The sequence below is a fragment of the Dufourea novaeangliae genome, unplaced genomic scaffold, assembly GCF_001272555.1.
Source record: "Dufourea novaeangliae isolate 0120121106 unplaced genomic scaffold, ASM127255v1 scaffold162, whole genome shotgun sequence".
Lineage (NCBI taxonomy): Eukaryota > Metazoa > Arthropoda > Insecta > Hymenoptera > Halictidae > Dufourea > Dufourea novaeangliae.
The window spans coordinates 1,761,139-1,781,484 of NW_015374046.1; the positions used below are offsets into that span (position 1 = coordinate 1,761,139).

The 20,346-nt window shown below is 30.7% G+C and overlaps 4 protein-coding genes across 6 annotated transcripts in view; 2 read left to right on the top strand and 2 right to left on the bottom strand.

Annotated features, from left to right (window-relative positions):
- LOC107189778 (myosin heavy chain, non-muscle) overlaps nucleotides 1–2,488 on the bottom strand; it is a 41,796-nt gene extending 39,308 nt beyond the window's left edge. For 2 of the 3 annotated variants that reach the window (XM_015578401.1, XM_015578403.1), the window contains exons 1-2: nucleotides 2,457–2,488; nucleotides 834–1,561 (exon numbers count right to left, since the gene is read on the bottom strand). In XM_015578401.1, coding sequence (XP_015433887.1) covers nucleotides 834–1,190 — 357 coding nt within the window. In that variant the 5' untranslated portion in view covers nucleotides 1,191–1,561; nucleotides 2,457–2,488. Of the gene's footprint in view, nucleotides 1–833; nucleotides 1,562–1,665; nucleotides 1,695–2,456 lie in introns of those variants that run through there. The other variant, XM_015578402.1, reaches the window with a different exon arrangement.
- A 2,789-nt stretch (nucleotides 2,489–5,277) lies between these two features.
- On the top strand, nucleotides 5,278–7,716 carry LOC107189680 (probable low-specificity L-threonine aldolase 2). Its single transcript, XM_015578264.1, has 5 exons — nucleotides 5,278–5,305; nucleotides 5,382–5,496; nucleotides 5,893–5,976; nucleotides 6,216–6,620; nucleotides 7,244–7,716. The coding sequence occupies exons 1-5, from the start codon at nucleotides 5,303–5,305 to the stop codon at nucleotides 7,714–7,716; spliced, it is 1,080 nt and encodes a 359-aa protein (XP_015433750.1). The 5' UTR covers nucleotides 5,278–5,302.
- Nucleotides 7,717–8,503: 787 nt separating this feature from the next.
- Nucleotides 8,504–13,490, bottom strand: LOC107189681 (venom acid phosphatase Acph-1-like). The gene is made up of 6 exons (XM_015578265.1): nucleotides 13,395–13,490; nucleotides 12,290–12,394; nucleotides 10,620–10,882; nucleotides 10,188–10,350; nucleotides 9,445–9,771; nucleotides 8,504–8,695 (listed from the first exon to the last, which is right to left on the bottom strand). The coding sequence occupies exons 1-6, from the start codon at nucleotides 13,488–13,490 to the stop codon at nucleotides 8,504–8,506; spliced, it is 1,146 nt and encodes a 381-aa protein (XP_015433751.1).
- A 3,657-nt stretch (nucleotides 13,491–17,147) lies between these two features.
- LOC107189776 lies at nucleotides 17,148–19,657 on the top strand. The gene is made up of 2 exons (XM_015578392.1): nucleotides 17,148–17,312; nucleotides 19,391–19,657. The coding sequence occupies exons 1-2, from the start codon at nucleotides 17,148–17,150 to the stop codon at nucleotides 19,655–19,657; spliced, it is 432 nt and encodes a 143-aa protein (XP_015433878.1).
- The last annotated feature ends 689 nt before the right edge of the window (nucleotides 19,658–20,346 follow it).

Genomic DNA, 20,346 nt, shown 5'->3' on the forward strand with positions numbered 1-20,346 from the left:
GGAAGAATGTATCTATAAGAAATAATAGTAAGATTATGGTAGAGTTCATGATTTTTTCTAATACTTAAATTCTTCAATGTTATAATTGATAACTCTAATAATTCCACTTTACAGCTACTTCTAATTTGCTCCTATTGTCTCACATAGATAACAAGTATATTTTTATAAACAGTATCACACTAAAAATCTATAAGATAATGGTAAACATTATCTTTGTGTCTGTTATTACTCATTTTCAAGATAGCAACTCCTGATACAATATTTTTAGAAGAAATTATAAAAATACCTAAACCAAATTAGCATCAAGTAATTTGACTACAAGTATACTTTCTAGTCTGTACAAGGTTACTTCTAATACAATACATATCAAATTAATATACATATACACTGATACACTTTAGTAGTTCTGATAAGAAACTTGGTTAACAGACTTATTTATTTTATAGTTCCATACTTTGTTCGGCACAAAAACATCACTAATTCCACCTTAATCTTTCTAATATTTCTGTAGATATATTTTGATACACATAAAAAGTAATACATCCATAATGAAATTAACAGTATGTTGGTTCCAAGAGTATACGTGACATAAGAGCATTGATTTCATAAATAGGTTTACAATTCGTAATAGTACAGATGAACCTAGTCTTTCATACATTACCAAAATAAAAAAAAAAATAAAAAACATGTATCAGTCAAAATTTAACTCTTTTAAAAACAGTACACTCCATTTCTCTCAAAACTGACGGACGGAAAAGACTTTTGGACAAAAGATTGTCAAAATTCTTTTGACAGGTTCAGTAAATAGAAAGGATAAAATCTGTCAAACTCACGTAAATGAGGCCGGAGTAGTATCTGTCTTTGAGGTTATGCAGCACGGAGGCTTCGTTTAAGCACGTTAACTCAGCCATGTCTTCAACTTTATCGAATTTCGGTGGATTCATTTTCTGAATATCATCTTTCGCGACGAGGACACGTTTCCCAGTTTCGGCAATCTCCACTTCGACTTCGTCACCCCGTTCACCCTTTATCCCGGCTGCCACGAAACCCTGGGTGTCGTGGGGCACCCAAACCAACTTTTTCTGAGTCCATTCCGCCTGAGTAGCAGGATCATTGAAATTGTTTCTGTCAACGGAAAGGAACCGCAATTCGGGGTCCGAATGATCCACCCTCGAGTCGACGTCCGCCATTTTTGTTTTCGAGATCACTAGCTCCTCGAGCCGGCTTCAGGGACGAGCGATTCCAAGGACGATCCTCGCGAGACTGACCTCTTCGTGACAAGGACACACATGTAACTATTCAACAACCGTTTTCCCGTCGTTTTCGAGTGTCTGTTTCTCGGCGGTGGTTCGAATAATCTGAGGTTGGAGAGATTCGAACGATTCGTAGTTCGTTCTCCTTCGAGGCACGGTGTTCTTCTACCACCTTTAACGCTCTTCGAGATTGTTTTCTTTCTCGCTCCTCGCGGCCATCTTCCTTCCTCTTCATACGAAGCTAATGGTGGGGACGTAAATTGAAGGTATGCTGCATAGCAGCGCTCACATCACTACATGACGTGTTCCTAAAGAAATTTCATTGGACAGAAGTCAAATGCGTGAACCAATCATTTAATCGAAAACAGGTCGTACGTACGCCATGAAAGACTTTGCCTACAAGAAAAGTTACCTTACTGTGTTCTATCCACATTATGGTTTTGAATAAGCGTATGTGTCATATAGCGGTTTGTAACCGTCAATCTGAAATACCTAGTGTAACTTTATAGTCAAAATGTACTACTCGTGGGCAATATAGACGTATAATCGGGATAATAGTAAAATAAATAGTAACTAACAAATTTAACTATATTTAGTGTTATTGCAAAAACATATTTTTATTTTTATTATAATTATTGACATTTGTGTATTATACTATTAGTAGTATTATACTATTTAGTATGTTATTTATACATTGTACATTTAAAATTTGTTATTTACCCACTTATGTATATATAGTAAAATAAATTAAAAATTGATGTTCAAATATAAGATTATTACGGGGCCAATTATGAGAGATCAGTGAAATTTTGTAATATAAATTTATAACGCACGTTTTTAATTCGATTAAGGTGGCTTCAGCAAATTTGTAATAATTCTAAATTTAGTTAAGAATTTAACAGAACATTCTTGAAATCTTGCAGTTTCGATTGCTACCAAAAGATCACAAGGTCAACGATAAAATTATTGAAAAAAAAAAACGTTACAAAAATTTCTTTTTAACATGAGTCTTATGGAAACTTCTTATTTAGCTACAAAAAATGATGTTTTCATACAAAATTAGGTGGTTATAGATTTCTTTACAGAGATTATGATGGAATGGAAAAAATAAGATATGTTAACGATCAAATAAAAATAAAAATTGAGATCAAAATATGCAAACTTAAGTTTCACTGTGTTTGGTAGTATCAGGTAGTATCTTACATACACATGCTGCTATGAGTGGCAACGTCGCTTGTTTTCCTTAGGTTTGTTGACGAACTTTCCAATGTTTTGTTTTATGTTTTTCTTAACGAATTTACCTTTTTTTCCGACCGTAGCGTGCACGTTATAAGACATTTTTATTAACAAAATATTTGCAACTGTAAAATAGAGCACGCTTTGATCATGCAGACGTCGCCACTTTTTTTGCATCCGTAACGTAAAAAAAATGTACGTGTGACTTGTACCTGGAGCATTAAGAAAAAAAATTTTGCTTTTTCCACTTATTTGCACATTCTTTTTCCATTTAAGTATTTTGAAGTAGTTTAAACTATTAATCATTCAAATTAAATTCGTAATTGATAAAAAGTATAAAAGGCCATATGGAGCCCCAACTAAATACGATACCAAATGCGGAAGCTATACATCTTAATTTTGAAGTCCGTTGGACCATTATGCGCATGCGTATCTGAAATTATAATTTATAATGTTAAGTATAAAGGATTGAACAGTTAAAGTAAGTAACATTTGTAGTTAACAGTGCAAGTGAAACGTGTAATAAGATTTTGTAAGGTATGTATTTATATACGTTTTATCTTTGTTTCTACCACACATTTTTTAATTTTCTCATTAAATTGAAATCAAGACTTTTTATTATGTTACATTACATTTTCAATTTTTGTGTATTTAAACTTTTAATTATACATAATAGGCTATCTATTCTAATCGTAAAACTTTGTGAAAATGTCCATTATATACTTATTTATTTATTTAAAAAGGGGATATTTTGTTTTAATGCTTTCAGTATTACAGTTTTTTAACTACAGGTTATTAAATCATAATTTAAAAAACTGTAATAATTCATGTTTTATTGTGTCATTATATTTTGATAAAATGTTATAGCTGTAACAAATCTGTTAACTTTGTAAATTTGATATAAAGACTATAGTAAAAGTATGTAAGTATACATCATTGCATATGTATCTATTATGTATATGTATATACATATGGATAAAGTGTATGTATAATTTACTACATGTACCTAGTAGTTAAAGCAATTTAAATAATTTATCTTTTTAATTAACTACATGCAAATTGTTACGTCACGTTTGTAACATTTAAAAAAAAACTTACAAAACAATAATCGCAATAAGGCGTATTTACGATTTCACTTGTAAATATGAATATACATGTATACATATGAATTGTAAATCACTGATCTTACTGTTAAAGTCAAGTATACATATTGCCCTAACAGTGTATTACCGAAAACCATGGATATGTCTATTATAAGGGGTTATAAATTTTTTACGAATTGGTTACAATTTAGTACAAAAATACTTATTTACTTTATTGAATATAAATATAAAATATGTTCCTGACTGTACATAAGTTGTTTAAATAATTGTTCAGGTTATATTGGAAAATACGGTGAGTCACATAACCAATTGTTTGTTTGCCAAATCATTTACATACATGTTTATATGTGTGATAAATGTTTGTAATACATATATACACATCTTAATTATTTTAAGAAGAAATTTTTAAAAAATCATGGTTATTCGGTTGATCATATGAGTATGGTCCTTCTTATTTTTTGTTTTCTCATTTAGATATATGTGTACATAAAATATTTTGAAGTTATATATACATATATATACACATAGTTGTAACAAAACCTGTTCACTTGTAAATTTTATATATGTACTATAGTAAGAGTACATCATTGCATATATACCCATTTATATATATATATATATATATATATGGATAAAATGTATGTACATATGTATAATTTGTTTCACAGTAGTTAATGCAACTTACACAATTTATCTTTTCACTTCTAGTCCTACTTATATGCTTATAGAATGCAGAATTTTTACAAGGAACTTTTTACATTTCAAATTTAAGTTTAAATTATTTTTTAAATGTAATTTTGTTTACTTAGTGGGTTAAAACTGATACCATTTGATTCTGTTCCAAATTTTGTACACAAGTATAAAAATTATTAGGTATTATTATATATAAAATGTTTAGAATTTAACATTATATAGAATTAACTAGATCAAATGTAAATATGGATATGAGTATTAACTTTGTATTATTTTTCTATGATATCTATCATTTATTGTTATTATTATTGTATTTCTTCGACACATATTTGTAGATTGATGATCATGTGACGGGTTCCTTACCAAGTCAAATGTTCCTGTCAGCTGTAATACTTTTTTGACTATTGCTGCTGTTTTGAGTATGGTGGCTTTTTGTATATTTGTGTCTATTTGTATCTATGTACATATGTAGGCTTATTGTCAGCGTTTCAAGGTGGGTGGGGAAGCTTTTTGTTGTGATCCTTGTGAAACATGATTGGTACTATTGTTACTGTTTTTTGTTTCCAGAGCTGTTTTAGTTTGATTGCTAATAGTGTGTATTTTGTCATTTTTTCTTGTTCTTTTTGTGTAAAGTTTATATCATTTGGTATTGCAATGTCCATTAAGAAGATTGAACTGTATATTTTAGCAGTAAATACTGTATAGTTTACATTTGAATGTACAATACATAATTATTAATCACTTAATAAAAAACTATTCACTGTTAGCATATTATATACATACCTCTTCCAATAAAATGCATATGTACATATAAAAAAAATTTGTCAATTATAAAGAAATTCACCTTAAGGACATATGTGTTTTTTGAAACTATTCATCACTGAAAGTTTAAAATTAAAAATAAAAGTTTAAAATTAATTAAAATCTGTTTTTATTTATATCTTACAGTGAGTGATTTCTAAATACAAAATGTACTATGAAAACATCAGTTCATCAAGTTTGAATGGCAGTAAGAAAATGGTAAGCATTAATAGATCAAATTTAATGATCAATGCCTTTCTGCAGATGTAGAAATGTTTAAGAAGTGTTTTTATAGGACACTGTTGATCTTCGAAGTGATACTTTAACAAAACCAACTAAGAGAATGAGGGAAGCAATGTTTAATGCTGAAGTTGGTGATGATGTTTTTCTTGAAGATCCAACAGTTAAAAGTATGTAAGGGTATCATACAGTGTTTACAGATGGATGGTACAACCCGAAACATGTTAATTTTCTAAGAAAAAATAAATTGAAAATGGAGAGCAATATTTTTTTATACAGTTAATTAATATTTTATACTATGAAAGTAATTGAATATGTAAGTTTAATAAGAAGTAGGTTCAGTGTTTTGAAAATGGGGGATAAAAATATATTATCAATATTTAAGCTGTCATTAATAGTAGAAAAAATTGTAAACATTGGTAAATTGCAGAAAATATTACAAACTCATGGCAACTAATTAAATTAATTTGTTAAAATACTTCTACATTTTGAATATATAAATTTAAGGGTATAATTTATTTTAGATTTGTGCCCGATAAACGTTATATAGCATTTTTAACTTATAGTATTAGAAGAAAAAGCAGCTGAAATGGTTGGTATGGAAGCAGCAATATTTGTGTCCTGTGGATCTATGGGAAATTTGATTGCTAGTAAGCATACTACATTAAGTTTATAATAAATTAAGCAAAAAAAAACTATAAATAATACATGAAAGGCGTTTTTTTATAGATCATAAAAACTTTTTCTTTAGTTCATTAATCAATACTCCCGTCTTTTTATATATTCTTCTTCATGTCAAATTTTCTTTGATAATAAAGTATTGTAATTAGTTATATTGAGTAAATGTTGAATTTGATTTATATAATAAATGTATTTTGTTAAATTTAAGTTATGAATCATTGTGACACCCGAGGCTGTGAAGCATACTGTGGTTCTGGTTCACATTGTTTATTACATGAACAGTGTGGTGCTGCCCAACTTGGAGGAGTAAATCTTCGACCATTACAAAACAATTCTGATGGCACATTCAATCTGTGTGAACTTGAATCTAAACTTCGAAAGGATAGAGATCACGAGCCAATTTCAAAGTTGGTAATAATAGAAAATACAACAGATGGAAAAATTGTCCCACAAAGTTGGATCGAAGAATTAGTGATCTTTTGTAAGAAATATAATTTGAAGTTGCATATGGATGGAGCAAGATTATGGAACGCGAGCGTAGGATCTGGAAAATCTGCTAAGGATATCGTTACGGGTTGTGATTCTGTGACTTTTTGCCTCAGCAAAGGATTAGGTACATTTTTCACTGAAAAATTCATTTTGCCCTTTACACAGTTTTAGTAGATAGTATTTTTTTTAAGTGAGAAAGCTGTAATATTTTCCTACAGCAGAAAGATATTGTAATATTACAAAAAAATGATCAAGTTTTCACGTAACGTATCTGATGTTTTATTATAAGGCTAAACTTAAACTACGTGCGTCATTTGAAAAGTTCTCGGAATGAAGTACTAGATAACATTAGTAATTCCAGAGTCTTTAGTTCTTCAGAGATTTTTTTTGTTATATGAATAATTGTAATGTATTAAGTCAGTATATTATATAGTGTTTTTTGTACCTACTTTTGTATATCTGTTTGGACAAAAGTGCGTTTAGTCCATGTGCCGTGCCTTCTAACAATTGATGAGAAACGAATTCAAATGTAAGTGTCTCAACAATGCTTAGAACGTTGCTCTATAAAATGGAAATATGGGAAGTATCGTTGATCCAAGTCTATTGATGTTAAAGGGGACTACATTGAGAAATAGAAATATTTGAAAAATGATATAAATTATCTTTACTGCAAGAAGTTTTCAAATGACTCACTTATTTATACATATGTACACTAATTTCATTTAAAATAAAGTTATTTCGATTTAGGTGCTCCCGTAGGTTCTGTCCTCTGTGGTAATAAAGAATTTGTGATTAAAGCAAGAAGAGTAAGGAAGGTATTAGGTGGTGGAATGAGGCAGGTTGGTATTCTTGCCGCAGCTGGACTCGTAGCTCTTGAAGACACGATTCCAATTTTGAAATACGATCATAAGAGAGCCTTTCTCCTCGCTTCTTCAATAAATGAAATTCAATCGTCGGTATTCTCTGTTGATTTAACTGCCGTGCAAACGAATATGGTTTTTGTTGAAGTTAATACCAACGTTACTACCGCAAGAATGTTTGCTAATCGCTTACGAGAAATTCACAATGACACCGAAGAAGATACAATTATTGTTAAATGTTTGGCTTTAAACGATTCGATCGTCAGGTTTGTACTTTACCATGAAATTACAGATGCTCAAATAGAGTTAGCAATTCGAAAGATTAAATATGTTATTTCAAAATTCAACTCCAAAAATTGATCGTTGTTATTGTTATTAATGTATATATTTTTATGTAATAAAGGTCATATTAAGTAGATTCATATAATTTGTTTTCTTGTTGTAAGTCTTCTTTTAGTAAACTTATTACACAAGTGTAACAAATTATTACATTTATGTTGATGATAAAAAAGACTGGAAACCTTGTGTTAATAGAAGTAATTATCTTTTTTATAATTTTAATTAATCAGTATGCATAAATCAAAGAAATTGAATCAAAATGAATCAAAGTGAAGTATCAAGTTCAAAACAAAAAAGCCTAAAATTTTTAAAATTGACTTATATACATCTATATGCACGATTTTCTTCTGATTATATTACCGACAAAAAACTGTTTTAGAGTATAGTTATTATTAACTTGGCTTGTGCTTCCTTAAGATAATTTAACGTTAGTCACTTACGATTCGTCGGTGAGCGGGCGGCGTCAATCATGAGATGTGGTATAGTTTTATATTTTAAAATTTTGCTATCATAGACCTCTTCGTATATAACAATGAATTCTGTCTAATATTTATATAAGCATTGCATTGATGCTGCAGTATTACTTTGCATTGCCTACGAATAGCTAGATCTGATTTTTACAGTAGAACTACTGTTAACTGTCCAGCAAATACGTATATATCATAACTTTCATAATTATTAATGACTACTTTTTGTTGTTTTATTGGTGTGTTGGAAATTGAACAAATATTACATTTTCTCAATCAGTAATACGAAAACAACTAAAAATGATTATTTGTGTGCTACTGCACTTGTACATCCATACAGTTTATTCTTGGTTTTCCTCGTAATATTTCTTTATGTCATCTTTTGTTACCATATCCCATAAACAGTTCGATTCAGCATCCGTAGGGATAACATTGCGCGTATTATCTAGATACCTTTCAATCGGACAAATTGTACCACATGAGGGTATTTCGTAGGTAGATAAGATTTCTGTAACGCCGGTCCAAAGTTTCATCTGTTAACAAATTTCAATATGTTGAGAATAATATTGAATATTTTTGAATAGTATACCAATCTCTTACATAAAAAGTTATATAACAATTTTCAGATAGTTTAATTATAAATTTCATTTGGTCGATAGGAAGTGAGTGTTTAACACTAGAGCAACCAAACTCGTCAAAATTGCGGATTTAAAATTTTTTGTTCTACAATTATTGAAATCATAAAACTGCTTTTGTCAAAATTTATGTTGACTTTTAGTTGATTATATATTTTACATTATACTATATTATGTTATATTGTATTATATATTATACATATTAATATGTGTATTATATAATTTAATTTAGTATACATTCAACGCTGGTAGCTCTAGTGTTAAACAGCCGAAGCTTACCAGTATTGCTGTCGTAATTGTTTAATACGTACAATTTTTGTAACTCTTTCTACAACTTAATGAAGATGGAACTTTATAAAGTTAAAAGACATTTTAATAAATAATATGTACTCTAATCCATGTATTAAAAATACACAGTGTATGGCAAATCGTGTGGGCGCAACTTCGAAAGAAAATTGAAAATAGAAAGAGAATAAAAATACATTTGCATAAATAATTGTACAACCTAAATTGGTTTCTAACAATAAGTTACAGGCAGCTTTATATTTCAATAATTGAATACACATGTGTAGAAATGAATGAGATAATTATTAGTTTTAAATTGTATGTGGAACATTAAACGTTAGGTATTCTTCTGAATAACTTACTTGAATAAATACTCCGCCGTTGTCGTCTCGTAATTTTTCAACTATAATTGTACAGCCATAGAACGGTACTTTCGGCTCAGCAAAATCATTCGCTTTGGCGAATGCACCAACATTTAAGTCATGGGCACTATATAAGTGAATTTTTGGTTTTCTGTTATTTTCATTGGAGACTATATTTTCTATAAATTTCTTTATTATTGCACCTCCATTTAGCCGTTTCAGCGTCGTCGTGTACGAACTTACGTTGTAGGCCAAGGCTGTAATATTTTCCATCTTTTCATATACATCGTCCGTCACCCATGCCGGTCGAGGAATGTTCATGCTGTCCTGTAAAATTAAGATGCCTTAAATACCTATGTTGAGAAAAGTAACAACGAGGAAGTCTTTCAAATTCACATTTTTAAATAGTACTATTGCAACAATAATTGCTTCAAATAGGTCCTCTAAAAAAGTGACCCTAAGGATCTCGTGGTAATTCGGTCGTTCCACCAATTGGATCAAAACTTTGGTTACAGAAGGCAAATGATAGTAGGGTGCGCGCACTGTTCGAGAATTTACGGTTCACATAATAGTTCTAAGTAGGATATTGGTAATCCTAAGTAAGTTAAAAGTATCTTTTTATAAATACATACATATACCTACAAAAAATAGTAACAATGTTTATCGGTTTTGAATTTTAAGAGTATGTTGAAATTGGTCTTGAATGAAACAAACGATAGAAATTTTAATAAAATTGTTCGTACCTGAGACAAGAGTAATTCGTAAACAGCACTAACTTCTCCAAGTGGGTTAGATGCCACATCTAGACCCGTGTTTTCAGCGACGAGTTCATAAATGTCATCATATTTCGATACTTCCGCACTAATTTCAGGAGACTCCAATGTTCTCTCCAATTCCGCGTCGTATCTGGAGATGTATTTAAAGAGATATGAGCTATAAATCCAAAACCTCGTTAAATCATCTTTAAATGAGCTACAAAATTATATTGAGAAAGGTATGTTGTTTGTTTTTCAAAATCAAGGTGATGTTGAGATATTAAAGAAGCATACTTGAACAAACGAAACATGTCTGTCCTGAAGTATTTTTGGGTAATGTAAAAATTAAAAGAGCTATTTGATGTACTAAGGTACAGTGATTCACCTTTTACATATAATATACATATTTAATATACCTACAATGGGCACATATATGTTTCAAACATAGTGTCCACAATTGTAGGGACATATAACAGTGGTATTGGTATCCAACTTATGTTCTGATCCTTGGGTTTCGTGTTTGATGGATATAGTCCTGATAAAACTAGTTCCAGAGACATTTTTGTTCGATCCATATCCGTACTGACAGCGTGAACGTCACCGTGCTGGTAAGTGTCACCCAAGAAGTCGTTGTACAGTTCTCGTAACAATACACCAATACGATACTCCCTCACCTCACCAACCTAAAGGAATGTAAAGTGAAATGAAAATATAATATATTACATTTCTTTGCAGATTTTAATTAATTTTCATAGGTTCGAATTATTCACCATAATGGTGAAGGTCAACATGTGGTTCACGCTACAGGGTGATTTTCTCGCTCCTAGGGTACACACGCAAGCCGCTTGTTTTGTTGTACAAGTGCCGTGACCCTGAAGGTGTCATCGGTAGCTTACCCCTGCTGAGCAGTTCATGTGTGTGACAGAGATAGAGCGAGAACCGACACTGACTCTGTCTCTGTCATACAAATGTAGGTTACTCAGCAGGGGCAGCTAGCTCTTACACGACAAAGCAGTCCGTTGTAGATGTCATTTTACAGTAGCTCTAGTACGAATAATTCCATATCAAATCGATCAGTTTTGGACGTGATGTTAGAAATTTTGATAGAATTAGAATACGATGTATCTAGTCCACGTGAAATTGAGGGAGGTTTAAATTATCATTTTGCTTGTTTCCAGTTTGTTTAAAAAGTATGAGACATCTAATGTTGTATAGTTTAGTTTTATTAGATCAGTTAATATGAACAAGGAGAGTACGTTGCCTAACGAAATTGAATTGAATTTAAAGCAAACATTTGTATGAGAACGATGCTTGTGAAGTGTCGGAAATACTGTTACGACAAAAAGGAATAGTCTGCTACCAGGAAATATCAATGCATTAGTTTTTTTTATATCAAAACAGACCAAACAGACTATTATGATCAAGCAGACAATATATGTAGAACATTTTGTATCAGACAGAGCAAGGAGCGCGTGATTAAATTTTGTTAACTGAAAATTAACGTACCCTACAAGCTCAAATCACCTCTGCCAGCAACGCAACTACATTTCAGACTGTACACAGATCTTTGGAAAAACACACTAATAAACCACTTATTTTACCATTACACAATTTTTTTGTTCTTTAAATGTATAATAGTAAATAACGAAAAGTTTTATACCATTCTATTTGCGTATTTTATTTACAATAAATTCCTAAACAGTGTTTAATTTTTATAGCGCGCACCCCGAAATGTCCCTTTAATAATGGCACTAAATAGAATATGAATATGGTAACACATGTGTACCCGTGCACGTAGTCGTGTATTAAAAACTGCACGGATTAAAACACAGATATGTTAATTACACAATTATGTGATATTTGTAATATTTATTATGTATAATTTAATTTGCATTAATTCGAACCCGTATTAAGGATACACGTGTACAAATTTACTGTTTCACTTCGTGTAGGTAGACGTTATCTGCAATACACGTTTAAAACCATTACTTCTGGTTCAAAGTCTCAGAATTACAGATATTTTAAATATATGCTATTTAAATTTTTCCTTTTTGTAGTATTCTTATGATTATATTGTAATAAATACTTACGCTAGTCAATTGTCCAAAACCCAGATCGTCATAAATAGAGGCATTGTAGGGTAAGTCAGGATATAACTCTACTTTCTCTGGTGTTCGATCACCATGTCGGAATACCTGCGAAAACAGAAAGAATGATGTTGTAAAACGTATATATATTAAATTAATTTTCACATATGTTACTTAACATTTACAGTAGAACCAGTTCATTCCAAATTAGGTATACAGTCGGTGTCAAAAGTTTTCGTACACCCTTTAAAACGGAATAACATTTTTAAAATTGGTCCGAATGACTTGAGTTATTTTGTGAAGTTAGAGACATTAGTTTACTAAATGATGTGTAAAAAAAAATTGCAATTGGTTGGAATCACGAAGAAAATAGTAAAGGTCGTTTTTTACAACTTTTTAATCTGAAGCTATAATGAAAATTTAATAAATACATATCGAAGATTTATGTTAGTTATATATAATACAACAATGCTGCGTGTTTTGCTGAACTATTTCGCTTCCCTATTGAAAACAAAACAGATTTTGTAACTTTTCTTGACACTTTCCTAAGCAGAAAGGACTGCTCTATTGCGCGCTACGGTTAGATTTTCTCCTAGACTTTGAGTTTTCGAAATAAACTGAAAAATATTAGCAAAAAGTGGTGCGTTTTCGGTGTCCTCACTTTGAAACATTATTTAAACATATTTAGATGTCTATAATATAATAAGAATTTATATCACTTAGTTCGGAATGGTCCAGAGAATTATTTCATATCAAAAGAAACAGAATAACTATTACTGTAAAAGCACAACACAGTGCCAGAAATGTTTTGTACAAATTCATTTATAAAATCAATTCGGTCGTCAATTTATCAATTTCCAAATATTCCACGATTAGCTAAATAGCAAGAGTTTGTTAGTTCAACAGTTATGAAGTATTGAAAAAAGGTCGACACTATATTTCAAACAACTTTTGAATCGATATTTATTAATATTTTCAAAAATCCTTCAGGATACGTTTATACATCACTAAAGACTACAATATATCCAAGTATCAACAAAATCCGAGATATTATTCCAAAAAGTGTTCGATTTCGCGTGGAATGCTCTTCAATTATTAAAGTACTTACCACTTGCAGTAGCTCCAGGTGATAACTTGCTTTCACGAACTGCAGAACTAATACTAAGAATATAAAGAGTTTTAAATACACTTTTGTTTGATTCATTGGTAATGGTATAAACCCCATGGAAATTAGGATACTATGCAAAATTAAATTAAACTACGTGTACTAATTAAGTATCACCTGCGTGTTCATTAGTGCGATGGATACTACAAATTTATCACAAACGACATACGATTTGTATCCTGTTAAGGCACGTCTATTTATTCGAACAAGAAGAGGGGGAAACTGATAAATTGGATGTATACGTTTAAAAAAGTATGTAGGTATTCGTTATCATTTTTTGCCTTTGCACGAAATTTACGCATTCCTTTCTGAGTGTTGTTACAAGAAAGTAGTATGCATATATGTTTAAAAAAATTGAGAAAAATAGCAATAGAATAAAAATTCGTGTACAGGGTGTCTCTAGTACTCGTAGTACAACAAACCGGGTGGTGATTCTATAAGAAAATATAAGTTGAAATAAAAAAGAATAATTTTGTTTCGTTGGAGGCTTTGTTTTTGAGGAAATTGGTTTTGAAAATTTGTGAAATGCGTGTATTCGTCCTGGTAGTAAGCAAAGTCCAATTCTACTGCACGCGTATTCAGCAGATCTTTAAGTTCGATTATCTCGAAAACAAAGCCTTAAATGCAAAAATATTTTTCTTTTTTGTCGACTTACTTTTGCACGTAGAATCGTCATCCGGTTGGTTGTACTACGATTGTGGGGACACACTGTATATAGATAGGTATATACATCTCATATACGTGTTCAGATACGAATGTAAAAGAATTTTATGTGTTACAGCATAATTGTCGTGAAGAAACTGATGTGTCGTGAAGAGAATCACGTTTGTTTGCCTTCAGTCTTACCATCGGGTATTACTTAGAATTAGAAACATATACAGTTATTTTTACTTATGAAAACCTGATAGTGAGATCCTATTTGTTACTTATTTAGAACAGTAATTCAGAGAAATGTGTAGAATCACATATGTACATGGATAAACAAAGAGAGATATAGTGCTGAAGGTAAACAATCATGTATATAAATCATATGTTATCTTCAGACCGGTATTCACTTGTTGCGTGTTTGCGTATTATCTGATACAATACAGTGCAATGGATTCGGCAAATTTTATTGCGAATGACGAATAAAGTTTCAGGATTTATTGGTGAATGACGAATAACGATTTTATTCGGTAAAGAATTATTCCTTATTTTTTAATAAAACCGTTTTATTTGCAACTTTTAGTCAAAGATTATTCGAATGAAATGTCATTCGAAAAATTTTTCCGAAATTTTATTCGAATAATATATCATTCGAATAACGCCTAACTCTGATGGTGCAACGGTGTATGAATTTTTCCCGTATCATCACTGTGTATCTGTATCGAAACAGGATACCATCAGTCGATACACCGAAAATAGGATCTCAGTTTTTATTGTGACTGTCTCTGCAATGGGTGCATAAGGAAACTAACGCTGGAGAATGCGAAAAATATTTTTGCAAAAAAAAAAGCAGCAAATTGAAGCTTATATAGATTTTAACTATAGGTATCTGCACATACTATACTCTTGCTTTTAATCAATCTCCAATTTCTTTTCGCATTTTTTTTTTATTTTTAAGAATTATGTTTAATATATCTTTCTATTCTTAGTTTTAGTGTTAAATAAATATGTAAATAATTATTGTAAAATGTGTAACTTTATTATGTGCAACCCACGCACTTTGTATAAAATACATACATGTGCCTGATGGGGAGTGTTATGGGTGAAAGTCAGGGGACCTGGCCTCCCTCATTATTTATTTATGATTTTTATGTGTAATTTGTGTATAATTTATGACAACAATGATTATCGGTAACACTAAAATGACAATGATATTACAATGTTATATCCCCATTTATTTACCCATCTCAAATATTTACCATTTACATTTTCAAATTAACATTTCTTTATTGTAAAAGTAAATATTTGTAAAATTGCAAAAGTTTAAACGATAATTAACTGGATCATTGTGTAGGTACTGTCTGTAAAAGTACCATGTATTTAAATAAACGTAGTTACAACTAATCGTTAAAAGTTTATACTTACTCAGTTCTGATCCATGACTTACAGTGTAAGTCTTACACTTGTAACATGTGGTATACGTAAATTTCTTTCACGTACTAATACACGCGTATTAAGTTTGTACGAATTGACGGTACAGTACGAAGGGTATAATTCCACATGCATGAGAAATTCATACATAATTGCCTATTTTATTCGTTTAGTTAACAAATACTAATTTATAAAGAAATAGTTTCATATGATTTTTGTACACAATTGTGTCTTTACATTATATTTTCCATATCTTTGAATATTATGCCGAAGCAATTATAATCAAAAGTGCAAACACTTCGTAGTTAACTATATGTGAGCTAATGATAATCGATGATGTCATACGTTTTGATGTTTCTGTCAAATATTAATAAATGATAATTGCAATTGTGAATTACTGAGATCTGTAATTATTAATCGCTCATTTGATCACTTGGTAATCATAATTGTTAATTATTAATCAAATCCCTCTTTGATCAATTCTACTTTTAACTGAAAATATTTATACGTGAATGATGTCCATATCGTAACTGGGATACGGATATATAAAAAAGAAACTTTCACTCATTTGTCTATGTGCTCATGTAAAATTCAATGCGTTGGCTAACCTATTATACGGACAAATAAATTGAAAAGTGTAAACATTTCCTTTATCCGTTGCTAACAGTGCAGAATCCTAAATGGTGATGGGGGACTCGAAGTTGTCGGAAACGCAGGCTACGTTTTATCCACCAACCCTGATGCCACCCTTTATGGGTGCGTATCCACCAACGAAGTTGGGTGGCTCCTTGTACGATGGCGGTACCATCAACTATTTCCAGAATTATAGAAATGAAGCACTATCAAAATTTTCGGTAAATTTTGAAATTTCTTAAAGTTAATTAAGGTGCTTTCTTAACGTTCGTTTAGTTTCGAACTACGGAGGTTAATTATATTACATATAAGTGTTTTGTTCCGAAAGTAATGAGGCTGTATTTATAGAAGCTTTTCTATATTAATTTCTCTAATACCAAAGTGTGACTGATGATAGATGACATGATTTCTTTAAAATAACTTCCTTGGAAAGCAGCACACGGACATGTTTCTCCTCTTCCTTGAAACAGTCCTGGAAGTCGTCTTTTCTTAAGAGATCTGTTTAATCGGTCACGAGATTTATTTTATTTCCGAGATTTGGGAAGTAGGGTTTCGTGGTATCGTTGCACCTTCCGACCAATTACAACTTTTTCAATTTCTTTTATACATCATTTAGTAAACTAATGTCCCTAACTTCACAACAGAACTCAAGTCATTTGGATCAATTTTTAAAAAGTTGTTCCGTATTAAATGGTGTACGAATATTTTTGTCCGGTACTGTATACAATGCGGATTTTTATGCATTTAAGGTACATTTTTATGTACAAAATGCAATAAAATAAAGACTAATAAAACTTAATGATATTTGAATGTTTATTATTATCAACATAATAAGACATTTAGTACAGGAAATAAATCTTATTTTCATGTTTATAAATTAATGTCTAAAATTGTAAATTTGCATAAACATCCACAGTCTAGTTATATAATACTTAAACAATGTTATTTGAAACTCGAACCGTTCACATTTGATGCATATTTTTGAAGATGCCACCGTACGAGTGGGGAATGCAGAGTACGCCGTACAGTCCGAAACCTGACATCGTCGCAGCTAAAACACGTCGCAATATTAATCGTGAATTAAAAATAATCTCAAATGAAATTTCAACAATTGATGCATCAAGAATGAAGGAAGTTGATGACCTATTTAAAGTAATAATTTTTACTGAAGTAGTTCCATTATCGTTAAATAAATTAAAACATTGTGTGTAAAATATACGCTGTCTTGCGTCCGTGATTAAAAGTTTACATATGTAGTGAATGCAGTGTAAGAAAGAACTGATATAATAAAATGATGCAAATTATTAATTATATTAATCTTATCCATTGTAAGACATCAAGAATTACTTTAATAATTTGTTGCATCTATAAAAATGGATTAATTACGATTTTACAAGTAATTTTATGTTTCGTTGGTATTGGTTACTCAAAATGTAAACAAAACGAACCGAAGCGATTATTGTTTCAATTTATTTAAATTGTGGAACTAATGAAATTTTTCGAATTATTGTTTTGACTTCTGTACAATCCGACAGGTGAATTACAAGTGATTCGATTATGTTCGTTCCCAATTACGGTGATTTTTCACAGTGATTCGTGATTTTTCGTGTACGTTTCTGATTGGTGGAGAAACCTAACAGTTCGTTACACGCGACACGTAACCTGTATATTTTATAATATTTTATATTAACGACATCGAACCAAAAATTCGAGTTATATCGTATAAAATGAAAGTATAATTAGAAACAATGAAAAAGGATGAATAAATGAATGATTATAAATTATAATCTATATGTTACCTAGCAAATTATTCTTTTAGAATTTCTTGTTATTTTCTACACATTTTTAAAAACACAAATAGTAATGTAATTCATTGTAAAATCATAATGAATACGTGTTTCTGTTTAAAGATCAAGGACAACGCAGTGAGCAAATTCACACAAGATAAAAAAATCGCAATCACGGTCGTGAATGAGGTTAAATCACGACCGTAATCGTGATTCGGCGATCACTGTGATAAGTCACTGTTAGTGATTTTGCACGTCACCTCTAGTAAAAGTAAACCGAACATAAAGGGTACAATTTTGATCATGAGAAGCATTTGAATACATATATCACCATTCTGTCTGGATGGCTACGATTTGGAAATCGTTGCCTGTAATACTCAGCTGCTGCCCTAGCATTTCCATCACAAGCTTCCGACATTTTCAACACGTCTACGGTATTCGTGGTTGCTTCACTGATAGAAACAAACGAAAAGTGGACGAAATAGAAAGTACGACTGAAAGCGAAATGTAAACATTACCACGATTCATCAACATGAAAGTGTGAGCGAAAGCAATAGTTTGTAGTGAATCGATTAACTGGAGAAATAGTCAAGTGCACGCGTTCTAGACCAATCTTTAAATTCAATTTTTTTAAAAACTAAACTTACCAAACCGCCTCTTGCCATGAGTCATTAAATTTTGAGTCATTTAAATCGATCCTCTTGAATATCTTTGAAATCTGTGATAATACCGAAAAATGTTTCGAATAAAATTTAAATTATTTCATGGGATAAATAATTTCATGTATGCAGTTTTTTTGTAGCTGGACGTGTTGAGGACATATGAAGGTCAAATTTGTTTTTTTTTTTAAATGGAATCATATATTTTTTAATACATTGATCCATGTAGCTTGTTATATTGTACGAAAAAGTATTGAACTACTAACGCTGAAAGCCATTAGTTTAGGAGATATTTTAGTTACAAAATTTCGTACGATAGTACACGTCACATCTAACATTTAACATTGCATATAAACTTTAGAAAGGTAAATACCGTATAACCATGGTTCGTCCAACGAGACGAGTTAGTAAAGATAATCAAAACATTTTCGTGCTAAGCCTATCTATTGGCTGGTAATTGTCTCTGTTCCTGTCCCACCTAAATAGTCATCACCTCTTTTTGCTTATATTATAATAGTTACTGACTCGACTCGTTGGACAAGGTGTAGTACCATTTTGCAATTTTGAAATTAAAATATCCCCTAAATTATTAATACTTTGTTATAGAGAAGGGACAGCATTGCCTCACATATTAAAAAATATATGATTCGATTTAAAGAAACAAATTTGACTTTCAAATGTTTTCTAAGTGTCTAACTAAAAAAATTATTAGGTAATTACTAACGATTTCGAAGATATTCGAGGGAATCAATTTACATGATTCACACTACATATTTTGTTATAGGGAGTACAAATTCATCGCAACCAATACAAGGATCGTACTGGCAGCCTACATCCCTTATCGTTTTTCAAAGCTGATCATTACAAGTACCAGTGTGCCCCAGGAATGACAAACTCATATCTATCTAAATATCCACAAAGTTATATCACATATAAAATACCTTCGGTTCTACCACTTACAACTGAGAGACGGAAACAAACCCCTTGTATACCTAATTTGTCTCTTACTGGCGTGTATACGAGATCAAATTGTATCGCTTATAAACGGTGAATTAACGTCATTACACAATGCTAACAGAAACTGGAAAATAAATGAAAAATATCATTTTATCGGAGAGATACAAAGACGTCAGGATTTTGTTTTGCTTTTAGTACATAAGAATGTCCAATGTTTTTACCGTTTTCTTACTGATGATTGCTTTATCGTAACCTATTTGCATCCGAAACGAATATTAACGAATATTAACAAATCCGAACGAATATAACTTTTAAACGATGCCAGTGATTCCCAGAACATTTTTCGTATTATTTTCATAATCAATCATTTTTACATTATTTACATAATCAATTAATGGCTTTATAATGGAATATGTTTTTTATTTGGTCAACAGTTGTGTCGATTCAATATATGCGTAAATATGTCGAAAATTGTGCATATTGTGCTATTACGATTTTTCACTGAAGCTGGATCAAATCACAATAAAAGTAACGTGTTTTGAATTCATTTTATATACATTTGATGTCGATTTAAAGAAGAAACATTTGAGCATATTTTCCAATTTTCTTAATGATGCAAATAGGTTAAAAATTCGTCAGTAACTTTTAGGTTCTTTCTAAAAAAAATTTATTGAATTAATACGAGGAAATTCTTAATTATGATTGAATGATTTTTCACAAAAAAAAATAACATTCTGAAATAAAATTTTGGAAAGCAAGGCTTTATTTTCGGGAAAAATGTCT

Bases quoted from the DNA above. Each gene is read 5' to 3' on its own strand.
- LOC107189681 (XM_015578265.1), bottom strand. From the start codon at position 13,490: ATGAATCAAACAAAAGTGTATTTAAAACTCTTTATATTCTTAGTATTA. The intron at 10,883-12,289 runs GTAAGTATTTAT...ACATTCCTTTAG, and splicing joins GTTTTGGACAATTGACTAGC to GTTGGTGAGGTGAGGGAGTA. The intron at 8,696-9,444 runs GTAAGTTATTCA...ATTTGTTAACAG, and splicing joins ACGGCGGAGTATTTATTCAA to ATGAAACTTTGGACCGGCGT.
- LOC107189776 (XM_015578392.1), top strand. From the start codon at position 17,148: ATGCCACCGTACGAGTGGGGAATGCAGAGTACGCCGTACAGTCCGAAA. The intron at 17,313-19,390 runs GTAATAATTTTT...ATTTTGTTATAG, and splicing joins AAGTTGATGACCTATTTAAA to GGAGTACAAATTCATCGCAA.
- LOC107189680 (XM_015578264.1), top strand. The intron at 5,497-5,892 runs GTATGTAAGGGT...TTTAACTTATAG, and splicing joins TGAAGATCCAACAGTTAAAA to TATTAGAAGAAAAAGCAGCT. The intron at 5,977-6,215 runs GTAAGCATACTA...GTTAAATTTAAG, and splicing joins TATGGGAAATTTGATTGCTA to TTATGAATCATTGTGACACC.